This window comes from Macaca nemestrina, chromosome 4, assembly GCF_043159975.1.
Source record: "Macaca nemestrina isolate mMacNem1 chromosome 4, mMacNem.hap1, whole genome shotgun sequence".
Taxonomy (NCBI): domain Eukaryota; kingdom Metazoa; phylum Chordata; class Mammalia; order Primates; family Cercopithecidae; genus Macaca; species Macaca nemestrina.
In genome coordinates, this window is record NC_092128.1 from 143,652,600 (window position 1) to 143,667,010 (window position 14,411).

At 39.4% G+C, this 14,411-nt stretch overlaps 1 protein-coding gene across 3 annotated transcripts in view; it reads left to right on the forward strand.

Annotated features, from left to right (window-relative positions):
- The window catches only part of LOC105466335 (S-adenosyl-L-methionine-dependent tRNA 4-demethylwyosine synthase TYW1), a 252,872-nt gene that overhangs the window by 185,978 nt on the left and 52,483 nt on the right, over positions 1-14,411 (forward strand). For all 3 annotated transcript variants that reach the window (XM_071095310.1, XM_011715316.3, XM_071095311.1), the window contains one exon: positions 10,390-10,500. In XM_071095310.1, the coding sequence (XP_070951411.1) occupies positions 10,390-10,500 (111 nt within the window). The remainder of the gene's footprint in view (positions 1-10,389; positions 10,501-14,411) is intronic.

Below are 14,411 nucleotides of genomic sequence, written 5' to 3' on the forward strand. Positions count from 1 at the left end.
ATGCATCTTAATGCATTTCCTGAAAATTCAAGTGTGGCTCATTTTCTCTGATAGTTTCCAAAAGAATGTGTTTTTACAACTTTTTTTCTCAGAGTAATATCCAAACAAGACTCTCACATTGTACTTTGTTTATACTTCTTGTAATGTGATTGCTCCAATCCTGTTTCCCTTTCTTGTGTGCCACTTATTTGTGGAAGAAGGTGGGTTATTTGTCATTAGAATTTGCAACATCCCGAATTTGGCTGATTGAGTCCTTTTGGTATCTTTTAATATAGTCTATGTTTCTTTGTAATTCCTGTAAAATGGTAGTTACAACTAAAGGCTCGATTGACGATGTATTCAGTTTTTGGCAAGAATACTTAATAATTGTTGCTGTACTGTTTCCTAATGCATCAATCAAGCGGGACACAACATCTGGTTGTTAAGATTGATTAGTGGATTTTCTACATAAATAATCATGTTATCTCTAAACATAGACAGTTTTATTTCTTTCTTCCAAATATGTTTTCCTTGTATTCCCCTGTCTTGTCTTACTGCATTGATTAAGACTTCTAGTACCATGTTGAAAAGCAGTGGTGAGAGAAGACATCCTTGCTTTGTTCCTGATATTGGTGGGAAAGCTTCCAGGTTCTTGCCATTAAGTATGATGTTAGCTGTAGGTTTTTTGTAGATATCCTTATTAAGTTGAGAAAATTTTCCTCTCTTTCTAGTTTGCTGAGAGTTTTTATTATGAATGGGTAGTGAATGTTGTTTTATGCTTTTTGGCATCTATTGATATAATCATGTGATTTTCCTTCCTTATCTTGTTGATGTGATGGATTACATTAACTCATTTTCAAATGTTGAATCAGCCTTACCTACAGATGGGTTGCAGACAAACAACCCATTCTGTTTGCTTACATACAAATGGCAAATGGGTTTTCTAGGAGTATTGTAGTGGAGAATTGTGAGAAGCTCTATTGCATAGTGCTGGTCTTGTCTTTTGTTTGATAAGCAAGATGTCTATAGTTAGACTCTTTGGGACATTTGTCACATTAGGACCCCCTTCCCCTATGTTCTTGGGATATTCTGAACTTACCATTATGCTGGCTATCAGATTAACATTTCTGCATGTCGTTTTTTCCCCCATTATGAAATTTTTACTCATTTATTATAGAAATTTGGGGCAATACAGGAAAACGTAAGAAACCCAAACAGGATAAATAAAAACATTTTATGAAATTTTTAAAAGCAGGCAGAGATAAAGAGAGATTACTTTCAAAAGAGCAACAATAGGCCAGTACTTGATTGCACAACAGAAATGAAAGCGCAAACCATGGAGCTTCAAAGGGCTGAAATTTGCCAAGAGTTGCCAATCTAGAAGTCTGTTCCTGATGAAAATATTTTTCCAGAGTGAAGGAGAAAAAAATGTTTTGAAGAAGACAGAATGCCTATTTAGTATAGGAAATAGGATAAAAATCAGTAAGATAAATGCATATATTAAGAAGTTAATTGGTACCAACAATGTTTTTTTTAAAAAAGAAAAGAGCAGTAAATTAAACATAGAGTAAGTACTTGGAAGGAAGTAAAAAGAGCAGAAGTTAAGGAAATAAAAAACATTCATAAAATAGGATTATAAAAAAGCAAAAGTTGGTTATTCAAAAAATCTTACAAAACTGATGATTACCTGGCAAGTCTAGTTAATAAAATGAGAGATGATACAAATAAGTAATGTTAGAAATGAAAATGAAACATCACTATAGATCCTATAGACATTAAAAAGATAGGAGGATATTTTGAATTACTTTATGCCAATTAATTTGAGAATTTAGATGAAATATACAAATTCCTAGAAAATGAAACTTAAGAAAATTAATACTAGATGAAATGATCTACATGGATTTATACTTGTTAAGTAAATTGCTTTTTTATAAAACCTCGTCCAAAGGAAACTACAGGCCCAGATGGTTTCACCATTGAATTATATCAGTTCTTGATGATACCAGTCATCAGGAGAACTAACACCAACCCTACACAGCTATTCCAGAGAGGAATAGTAGCGCTCTCCATCTTATTTTATTAGTTCAGAATAACCCTTTTTTTTTTTTTTTTTTTTTTTTTTTTTTGAGATGGAATTTCATTCTTGTTGCCCAGGCTGGAGTATGATGGCGTGATCTAGGCCCACCACGACCTCCGCCTCCCAGGCTCAAGTGATTCTTGTGCCTCAGCCTCCCAAGTAGCTGGGACTATAGGCATGCGCCACCATGCCTGGCTAATTTTGTATTTCTAGTAGAGACAGGGTTTCTCCATGTTGGTCAGGCTGGTCTCGAACACCCAACCTCAGGGGATCCGCCTGCCTCAGCCTCCCAAAGTGCTGGGATTACAGGCATAAGCCACCGCATCTGGCCAGTTCAGAATAATCTTTTTACTAAATTCTAAGAAGAATAAGACAAAAGTGATTTTTACTCAGAAGCATAGAAGCAACTATTTTAAAGAAAAGATCAACAAACTAAAGACAGCAGTCTATAAAACCATGAAAAATTAGCTTTCTTCTAAGAATGCAAGTTTTGTTTAATATGTAAAAAGCAACCTATTTATAATGTCATAATAAAAAGAAATATGGTAGGATAAGCTTAATAGATGCATAAAAATAATTTGACAGAAATCAATATCTATTTGTGGTTAAAATCTTACAGCAAATGAAGATTAGAAGGAAACTTCCTAATCTGATAAAGATGTTTACCCATAAAAGTCATATTTCATGAGCAAATGTTTAAAACCTTACTGTGCAGAATAAGACAAGCGTACCCACTGTCTTTATCACCACTTCCATTTAACATGGAATCAAAGTCCTGGCTGGTGGTAAAAGACAAGAAAAAGGGTAAAAAGAGGATTGGAAAGGAAGATGTCATTTTTAGTAAATAAATATGTACATATACAATCCCTTCCAAAATTTGTAATTATTCACTTTAATAAATGTATTTTACAAGACTGCTGTATACACGGCCAGCTTACAAAAATCAGTTATATTTCTGTATACCAGTTATTAAAATATCAGTTAAATATTAGTTAAAAGAGGAAAAATAGAAAAGATACTACCATAACAAAGCATCACAAGTATATTACTTGTAGGAATAAATCTATGGAAAGAAGTTTTTGACTTTTGTATTGAAAACTACAAAATATTATTGAGATAAATTTTAAAGGACCTAAATAAAGGTAATTATTTTGGCAGATTCAGGGTTGTAAAAGTATCATTTCTCCATACATTGGTTATATTTAGTTATGGTAGACACTAGTTACATGTGTCCATTGAGTACTTGAAACGTGGCTGCCCTGAATTGAGCCATGCCATGCATTGGAATTCAAAGACTACACTTGATCTTAGCCAAAAGGCCGGGAAGCGATGGAATTCAAAGACTTAGTCTGGTAAAAAGAATGTCAGGTATCCCAATATTTAAATAGTGATTGCTTCTTGAGTTGATAATTTTGGGGATATGTTAAGTTAAAATACATTAAAAAAAAAATTTCACCTGTGAACTTATATTTTTATTGAACAACACTGGCTTATAGATTCAATGCCATATCAAGCAAAATCATATAAAGGGTTGTATATGTTTGTGGAAATTAATAAGCTGATTCTAAAATGTACATGGATATGCAAAGGGCCAGGAAGAGCCAAGATACTCTTTCAGAAGGATGACATAAGAGAACGTGCCCCACTGTAGGGCTTTTCAATGTTGGCACCATTGACATTTTAGACTGGATAGTTCTTTTTAGGAAAAGGACTGGGGAGACTGTCCCATGCATTGTAGGATATTTAGCAGCAGCCCTGGCCTTTACCCACTAGATGTCAGTAGCAGCCCCCATTTGTGAAAACCAAAAAATGTTCTCAAGGTGTTGCTAATTGTCCCCTGCGGTGCGGAATCGCTCCTGGTTGAGAACCATCTCTATTGGATATCAAGTCTTAGTATAAAGCAACGGTAATTAAAAGTGAGATATTGAGACAATGAGAAACAGATCAGTGGAACAGAATAGAAAAAACCAGAAGCAGACCCTCACATGCATAGACAATGATTCTATCATATTTATTGCAGTGGACTATCCATATGTTAAATAAGTTTAACCTCGCAACACCACATGCAAAAGTCAGTTGTGGTGGATTTTTGACACAAATGTGAGTGGCAATATGATAAAACTTCTAGAAAAAAATGTAAGAGCTTTTCTTCGTGCTCTTGATAGCATGGAATGATCCTTTAAAGAGACACAAGAAACCCTGATATGAAAGAAACGCTAATAAGAAAAGAAAGTGGAAATGTATGACAATTAGGAATTCTTATTGATCAGAAGACATTGTGAAAAAAAGGAAGCCGTAAAGTGGATGAAATTATTTCTAATACATTTATAACAGAGCTTTTCTTTCCAGAAAATGCAAATAATTTATTGAAAATCAGTTGGAAAAAAAGACAGATATTCCAGTAGAGAAATATTCAAGACATTTGAACCAGTACTTCACAAAAGCAGAGATACAGATGGCCAGAAAACATATGAACTCAGCTTGCTTATATCACAGGCGGATGCAAGGCAAAACAATGCGAAAGTGGTGAAAACTAGCAACGCTAAGTGTTGTTGAAGATAACCAACCAAAACTCTGGTACAATATGAATGAAAGTGTGGCAAAATGACTTTGGCAATCAGATTGCCAATATCTGCTAAGGTGGAATGTATTCATATCCCATGACCAGCATTTCCATATTTAGGTAGATCCTAGAAAATGTGTGTTCTTGTGCATCAAGAGACAGGTACAGCCAGGCACGATGGCTCATGCCTGTAATCCTAGCACTTTGGGAGGATTGCTTGAGCCCAAGAGTTTGAGAACAGCCTGGGCAACAAAGTGAGAGCCTGTCTCTACAAAAAATAAAAATAAAAGCTAGGAGCAGCAACATGTGCCTGTAGTCTCAGCTACTCAGGAGGCTGAGACAAGAGGATCCCTTGAGCCTGAAAGGTTGAGGCTGCAGTGAGCTGTGCTTATGCCACTGCACTCCAGCCTGAGTGATGGAGCGAGACCCTATCTCAAGCCAGAAAAAAAAAAAAAAAAAAAAAAAGGAGGTCGGGGAGAGAGAGATGAGTACAGTAGCGCTCAGGGCAGCAGTATTTTTTAAGAAACCCGAAGTAGGGGGTTAAAATCGTTCACTAGTAGTATATTCATACAATGTGGCCATAAAGATGTATCTGTGGTTACACATAAGTACCACGCACTCTACTGGGCCACTGGAGCTCCAGTGACATAGAACAGCATGAATGAATCTCGCAAACATCAAATTCAGTGAAAGAAGCCAGACACAAAGGAATGTATGTCACAGTAGCATTTTATGTAATTTCCTTAAACAGGCAAAACTAAACTCTGGCATTCAAAGAGATAGCTGCATTGTTTTACAATAGCTAAAACCTGGAAATAATCCAAATGTCTAGGGAATGATTGAATATCTTGTTGTATATTCATGCAACCCAATACTAGATAATGAAAATGAGCAAACCTAAACATGCAGCAACATGGGTGAATTTTTTTTCATGTGTTTACATCGTGGAGTGATAGATGCCAGACACAACATAATGTATGATTCCACTGACATAAATTCTGAACACAGGCAAAAACTAGACTATCATGTTAAAGTCAGAATATTAGATATCAGTCAGGTAAAGGGAGTAGATAGTGACTGGGAGGAGCAGAATGGTGTCTGGGTGATGAGCATTTTGTGATAATCCCTGGAGTTATACATTTGTGTTTTGTGTACATTTCTCTTTGTATGTTTCATTTCACAGTTTTAAAAGATTTAGCAAAGTGAGAGCCTGTTCTGGTTCCTACTGTTGCAATGACAGGTGAGCCCCAAAACTGGGGCTTAGCATGGGAGGGTTTTTGGCTTCATCCAGGAAAGAATTGAAGGGCAAGCCCGTGGCATTAGATGGGAATCTTTTATTGAAGGGTACAGCTCCTTGCAGAGCAGGGCTAACTCATAGGCAGTACACCCAGAATGGGCATTGTATGGGCTCTTGGCAACTGTATTTATATGCATATAAATGCGCTTCAGTTACATGCAAATTAAGGGGCAGACCAATGCAAATAAAGGGGTGTGTTATTCAGTAACTTCTGGGTTGTTGCATGGCATCTGTAAACTATCATGGCCCTGGTGGGGGTGTCTTATGCTAATGAACAAGAAGGCTGTCTTGGGATCACCCTAGTGGCCATCTGCTGGTTCCTGCTGGTTTCTTCACTTCATCCTGTCTGGACCTGTTTTGGTCAGCAGGGTTGTGACCAGAAAACAAGTCCTGCCAGTCTCCCACCTCGCTACTGCTTGGGTTCACACCCCAGCTTTGCTGCTCTCCAGCTGTATAACTTCAGGCAATTTACTTAACAGCTGTGAGCCTCACCTTCGTATGTGTAAAGTGAAGATAATCTATTTTGTGAGATTTGTTGTAAAGATTAGACAAATATTGGAATCTTTGCCAAGCTACAAAGTACTTTATAACAGCAGCTGGCACATAGTAAGGGCTGAGTAATTGCAAACTCCTGCTATTATTTTTATGGTTACCGTTGCCAGTTTATTTGTTCAGATGAATTGTAAACTCTCATTGGAATTACATTATATTTATAAATCCATCATGGCTCTCCATGTAGATGAGTTTTTGTTTAGGTCTCTTAGAAAAGTTTATTTTATTCACTGTCCTGCATGCTATTTCATAATTTAATCGTTAGACATTTATATTTTATCTATCTATCTATCTATCTATCTATCTATCTATATATATATTTTTTTTTTTTGAGACAGAGTCTTGCTCTGTCACCCAGGCTGGAGTGCGTTGGTGTGATCATGGCTCACTGCAACCTCTGCCTTCCAAGCTCAAGCAATCTTCCTGCTTCAGCCATCCCCGGCTATTGTATTTTTTTGTAGTGATGGGGTCTCTTTATGTTGCCCAGGCTGGTCTCGAATTCCTGGCCTCAAGTAATCCTCCAATCTTGGCTTTCCAATGTGCTGGGATTACAGGCATGAACCACTGCACCCAGCTGAATCACTAGCCATTTTATAGATGTATTTTATAATTATAAGTAGAATATGGTTTCTCTTGAATTTTGTAATTGCTGATTGCTGGCATATAATAGCTAATATTTGGTATGATACACTGCTGCCAAGCTTGGTTCTAGATTCCACGTGCTAAATGCTACATTCAGGCAGAAACTAAGAACAGAGAGGTAACGATATCTAGTACATGGGTTGGGATTCATTCTGACCCCAGTGTCCATATTTAACTCACTGCTGTATGCTTGGAAAGCTGTTGGTTTTTATATTTTTATTTGGTAACTGGCCTAGTCTCATTTTTAGTTGATTCTCTTAGGTTTCCAAGAAACCAGTTATATTATTTATAATTAATTATTTTTTGTATATCCTCTGGTAATTCTTATCCTGGCCTTGTTGCTTTGATCATAACTTGTAGAAAGGTGTTTTTTTAAGAAAGAGTAGAAATTCTTCTGTTAGTCCAGCTAAATAGAAATGCATCTCTTTATTTATTTATTTATTTATTTATTTATTTATTTATTTGAGACAGAGTCTCACTGTGTTGCCCAGGCTAGAGTGCAGTGGCACAATCTTGGCTCATTGCAATCTCCACCTCCTGGGTTCAAGCAATTCTCTTGCCTCAGCCTCCCAAGTAGCTGGGATTACAGGTGCCTGCCACCATGCCCAGTTAATTTTTGTGTTTTTTAGTAGAGATGAGGTTTCACCACTTTGGCCAGTCTGGCCTCGAACTCCTGACCTCAAGTGAGCCACCCACCTTGACCTCCCAAAGTGCTAGGATTACAAGCGTGAGCCACCACGCCCAGCCCCTCTGTTTATTTAGCCAGTAAGAATAGTGTTGACTATTGACTGGAGAATGTTGTGGATTTTTTTTTTTTTTAATGTTAAGGATGTGTTTTTTTAATTACTGAATTTACCAAGTGGCATTTGATTTGCTCATTCTATTTTGTTTTAAAAGCAGGGATGGCTTTTAAACTATATCAAATACCTTTGGGTATCTATGAAGATGATTGTGTGGTTTTTCTGTGTTGAACTACTAGTATAATGAATTGTATTACTGTATAGCCTAATATTGAATTGTTTTTGCATTCCCGGAATGTTTAGCAGAATGCTGAATTTTACTTGCTGAAATTTCTATAACAATTTTACATACGTACGTATGAGTGAGATTGGTCTGCAGTTTTCTACTATTTTTGTTAGCTTTTGGCATTGGAAGAATTACAAGCATGTAGAGGGAATCTGGAAGATTTCTGTCTTTCCTTGCATGATATACTGCATTTTAGAAGGAACTTTACACATATGAGTAAATATGCTTGGAAAACATGAATTCTGGTGTGGCTGCCTAATATTCCTTATTACGATCTGTTAGTTTTCTTCAATGAAGATTTCAAGTGTTTCTTCTTTTTTATAAATGTTAGAAGTTTTCAAACATAGACTAAAGTAATAAGATTGGTATCATTTTGTGCATCCCTTTCACTTTACTTTTTTTTTTTTTTTTTCTTGAGTATTTTGAGCATTGCTATTTAAGGTGTGGTTTGAGGGTTGGTAGCCTGGATGTTACCTGGGCATTTGCTACAGATGCGTGTAATCATGTACATAGAACCACATACATCCCATCACCTTTGCTATGGTCTGTTGGTTACAGGCAAGTCACAGGTCCTGCACCTACCCAAGGGGTGGGTCTCACTTTAGATTTTAAGCCATTCTTATTATTATTTTTATTTATTTATTTATTTATTTATTTATTTATTTATTTATTTTGAGACAGGGTCTTGCTCTGTCTCAGTGCAGTGGCCGTAATCTCAGCTCACTGCAACCTCCACCTCCCAGGCTCAAACGATTCTCCTGCCTCAGCCTCCCAAGTAGCTGGGATTACAGGTGCGTGTCGCCACGCTTGGCTCATTTTTGTATTTTTAGTAGAGATGGGGTTTCACCATGTTGGCCAGGCTGGTCTCAAACTCCTTACCTCAGGTGATCCCCCCACCTCGGCCTCCCAAAGTGCTGGGATTACAGGCATGAGCCATCATGCCCGGTCTTAAGCCATTATTAATAATGTTATCGGCCGGGCGTGGTGGCTCAAGCCTGTAATCCCAGCACTTTGGGAGGCCGAGACGGGCGGATCACGAGGTCGGGAGATCAAGACCATCCTGGCTAACACGGTGAAACCCTGTCTCTACTAAAAAATGCAAAAAAACTAGCTGGGCGAGGTGGCAGGCGCCTGTAGTCCCAGCTACTCGGGAGGCTGAGGCAGGAGAATGGCGTGGACCGGGAGGTGAAACTTGCAGTGAGCCGAGATCGGCCACTGCACTCCAGCCTGGGCTCCAGCGAGACTCCGACTCAAAAAAAAAAAAAAAAAAAAAAATTTGTCCTGAGATTTTTTAATGTCTTTGAATTTTTAATCATTTGTTTTGGGTTCTAAAAGGGAGCTACAAAGTCAGGGTGTAAGCTTTTTAAAGGCTTTAATGCCTATTGTCTAATTACATTTTCAGAAATCTAGCTTGACACAATGGTGTACGCCTGTAATCCCAGCCCTTTGGAAGCCTCAGGCATGAGCATCACTTAAGGCCAAGAGTTCGAGACCAGCCTGGATAACATAGCAAAACCCCATCTCTAAAAAATTTTTAAGCTTAGCCAGGCATGATGACATGTGCCTATAGTCCCAGCTGCTTGGGAAGCTGAGGCAGGAGGATCACTTGAGTCCAGGAGATTGAGGCTGTGGTGACTTAAGATTGTACCACTGCGCTCCAGCCTGGACCACAGAGCGAGACCCTGCTCTAAAAAAATAAAGAAGAAAAGAAAGCAAGCCAGTCCCTCTTGTGGTTATATGGCACACAAATGGCAACATTGACAATCTATCCATGTGCCTTTTCTGCCAGTAAGAAATGCCAAGAGATCATTAAATAATGAGAGAGTAGGAAAGAAGACAGGACTTATTAACAATTCTTGTCACTAACAACTTGGGTGATTATTACCTGAAGGCCTAGAGGATATTTGAATTAATTTTTTGTAGCCCAACACTGTTTGGTCACTTTATCATTCCTTACTAAATGTAGTTCAGTGTGTCTGTGTCAAGAAACCTTTGGGTGCCTGGCATAGCCTTAAGTGCTGTGGGGGAGAGAATATATATGTCAGTATCGCTTGTGCCTTCCATAAGGTATGTTAGAATCATAGTGTTTATTTTTGTTTCATCTTTCCTCAAAATACAGCTTCAGTTTACAAAAGTTCATGATGAGTTTTGCCCATCCTGGGTTCTCTGGGTTGAAAAAGCTTGAGAAACCCTCTAGGTTAAGAGATGACGTCCACCAAGATAACAACAAAGTTGTCTTTTCCTTTGTTTTAGCAACAACGAACTGTCTACAGACTGACGCTCGTGAAAGCATGGAACGTGGATGAGCTCCAGGCCTACGCGCAGCTCGTGTTTCTGGGGAATCCTGACTTCATTGAAGTGAAGGTAAGCCCCTGCTCACTCTGGTGGCCATGGTGGAGTGACAAAGAATCGTGGTGCTTCGTTGGCCATGGTGGAGTTAACACCTTGTAAAACTCTAGAGGTCCCAGGAATTTTATTGATGTATTCATTTCATGGTCGGTATTCATCAAGAACCTGGCATTGTTCTAGGCCTCAGGGATAATAGCTGTCAAGAAGACCAATCTCTTGCTCTTATAAAGCAAGTGTTTTAGTGGGAGGATGGACAGTCGACACAAAATGAGTCATTAAAAACCATGTAGTGACATGAATATGCTGAGAAATAAAATAGTGTGGTGGTGAGTAATTGGTTGGCTTTTACATAAACTTTTATTTCAGACATATACGGAAGTAGAGAGATTGGTCTAATGAACCCCCATCCACCCATCACTCACCTTCAAAAATGATCAAGTCAGGATCCAGAGTTGTTTCAATTATACCTTTACCCATTTTCTCTGCTCTTAGCCCAGATTATTTTAAAGCAAACCACCAAAATTAAATCATTTACCCACAATTGTTTCAGCATATATTCCTAAAAGATATCTATGCTTATTTTATTTCATTTTTATGTTATGTTATGTTGTGTTATTTTTATTTTATTTATTTTGAGACAGGGACTTGCTCTGTCACCCAGGCGGGAGTACAGTGCTGTGATTGTAGCTCACTGCAGCCTCCAACTCTTGGGCTCCAGCAATCCTCCTGCCTCAGCCTCCTGAGTAGCTGGGACTAGAGGTGCACACCACTGTGCCTGGCTCATTTTTATTTTTTTGTAAAGAGAAGGTCTCACTGTTTTGCCCAGTTTGGTCTCAAACTCCTGGCCTCAAGCGACCCTCCTGGCTCGGCCTCTCAAAGTGCTGGGATTATAGGTGTGAACCACTGTGCCTGGCTGATGTGTATTCTTTTCAAATAGTTATTCAGAGTGCTGGGCTCATACCCAAAAATTTTCATTTCCTCGTCCATGGGTTTTTTTATCCTCTTAGAAATCACTTTGCTGTATAAAATGGATCATGCATCTTGGCTGATGCCCTATGTTTATATTTTAGATTCTGTTGATTGCATGTTCCTGTGCTTCCTGTATTTCCTGTGGATCGGTGCCTATAGTTAGATCAAGAGAAGATTGATTACATTCAGGAGTACATGTGTGTGTGGGTTTGTTTTATATTTCAGGAATATTTCACTGGTGGTCTTGTATACTCCAATCAGGAGTCACATAATGTCTGCTTGCCTCTCATATTTTTGCAAGTGTTTCTTTGGGATAGATACCTATGAGTGTATTGCTGGGTCAAAGGGTAAATGCATATATTATTTTACTAGATATGGTGGTTGACTGTTTTAGAGAAGCTTTTCTGAGATGACATTTTATTTTATTTTATTTTATTGTTTTTTGAGATGGAGTCTTGCTCTGTCACCCAGGCTGGAGTGCAGTGGCACGATCTTGGCTCACTGCAACCTCCGCCTCCCAGGTTCAAGCGATTCTCCTCCCTCAGCCTCCCAAGTAGGTGGTGCTACAGCTGCCCACTACCACACCTGGATAAGTTTTCTATTTTTAATAGAGACGGGGTTTCACCATGTTGCCCAGGCTGGTCTCGAATTCCTGACCTTGAATGATCCACCCACCTCAGCCTCCCGAAGTGCTGAGATTACAGGGATTAGTGCTGAGATTACAGGGATTAGAGCTACCGTGCTGGGCCTGAGATGACATTTTTTTTTTTTTTTGCGACGGAGTCTTGCTCTGTCGCCCAGCCTGGAGTTCAGTGGCTGGATCTCAGCTCACTGCAAGCTCCGCCTCCCGGGTTCTCGCCATTCTCCTGGCTCAGCCTCCCAAGTAGCTGGGACTACAGGCGTCCGCCACATCGCCCGGCTAGTTTTTTTTTTTTGTATTTTTTAGTAGAGACGGGGTTTCACTGTGTTAGCTAGGATGGTCTCGATCTCCTGACCTCATGATCCACCCGTCTCGGCCTCCCAAAGTGCTGGGATTACAGGCTTGAGCCACCGCGCCCGGCCTGAGATGATATTTTAAAAACTGATATGTAAGTGGTCAGCAAAAGCCTGGGGTAAGGGCATTCCGGGCAGGTGGTGCTAGTCCACGGAGGTCCTGTGCTATCCTAGTAGAGCAGCTGAGGTTGGCAGTGGCACAGGATGAATCAGAGCAGTGGGCTGGGGCAGCTTTTAGGAGGCCTTTCAAGCAAAGATAGGGGATTGGATTTTAAACTAAGTTTGATGGTAAGCTTTTTAAATATAGGTGCACTACGAAAGGGCGTGAAGCTGGGGAGAGATGCAATCTGATTTGTGATTTTAAAAGATCACCCCACTGTTGCAGCATGGCTTGGTTATAGAGGGCAGTAGAGTAGGCAGAACAGTCACGAAGTGAGTGGTTAGTCCAAGCAAGAGATGGTTTGGGGAAGGTCAGTGGGACTAGGGCTGGAGAGCAGTGGGTGCATTTAGGATTCGTTTTGGAAGCAGAACAAATGAAACTTTTTGCTAGATTATAGGTATGAGCTGAAAGAAAAAAGAATCAAGAATAGCACCTGGGTTTTTGGCTTAAGCCATTGCGTGGATGGTGAAACTGTTTGCTGAGATACAGGAAACCAGGAGGGAAAAGGGGACATATTTGGGGAGAAATTTTGAGCTCCCTGTTGGCTACGTTAAATTTGAGATATCTTTTAAATATCCGAGTAGAAGTTTAAATAGATCGTAGGTTTTATAAGCTCAAAATTTCAGGGATAAGATAGGACTAGAAATAATGATTGGAAGTAATGGCTTTTTTGGGCAACTAAGAGTCCACAAGACAAGAGAAGTGATGAGAAAATGTACCCTGTCTGGGAAAGCCAGCTCTGCTCATTTCCGTTTATGGCTTTGAAACTGAACGCTCTCTGTGTCATATCAGAGGTTTTACAGCTGTCTTTTGGTGAGTTTAGCTTTTGGTGTTGCTCTAGAGGTGTGGGGAGATGGGAACAGATGAAATACTCCTGTCTGAGTATGTAACATTTTATCTCTGGTCAGGCTGAAGACACTCGAAATTGCTCTTAATTTCAAAAGGCTACTCTTGGCAAGAGCTCTAATGATGCAAAGATACAAACTGCCCCTGAAAATATGTGTCAGCTTAAGCAAACCTTGCCAACATCAGAGATTAGTGGTGTTTCAATTTACGATTTAGCTATTAAAGAATGCTGCCTCAAATTATGTTGCAGTAAAACCTCTATTATAATAAAGCAGCTTGGCTGGATCTCCCCTTTTTTCATTTCCCTCCTTTCTTCCCCCCTGCCCCGCCTCTCCCCTCTCCTTTCTTACTTTTGTAGTCATGTTTTTCTATAAAGAACAGGTATTTTAAATCTGAAAAAAAAAATCAGCCAGCATTATTTTTTAAAGAAAGACAGCTTTCTTTAAATAGCATAATTTTAAAGAAGTATTTTTTAGGCCGGGCACGGTGGCTCAAGCCTGTAATCCCAGCACTTTGGGAGGCCGAGACGGGCGGATCATGAGGTCAGGAGATTGAGACCATCCTGGCTAACACGGTGAAACCCCGTCTCTACTAAAAAATACAAAAAACTAGCCAGGCGAAGTGGCGGGCGCCTGTAGTCCCAGCTACTTGGGAGGCTGAGGCAGGAGAATGGCATGAACCCGGGAGGCGGAGCTTGCAGTGAGCTGAGATCCGGCCACTGCACTCCAGCCTGGGCGACAGAGCATGACTCCGTCTCAAAAAAAAAAAAAAAAAAAAAAAAAAAAAGTATTTTTTAAAGAAAGACAGCTTTCTTTAAATAGTATAATTCTCTGGTGGATATTACTTGGTTCACCAAACTATGAACATCATTAGGAAATAGATAAAGCCTTCTGTCTATAGCTGAGATGTGTTTTGTTTCGTTTTTCTGAGACAGTCTTGCTCAGTTGCCCAGGCTAGA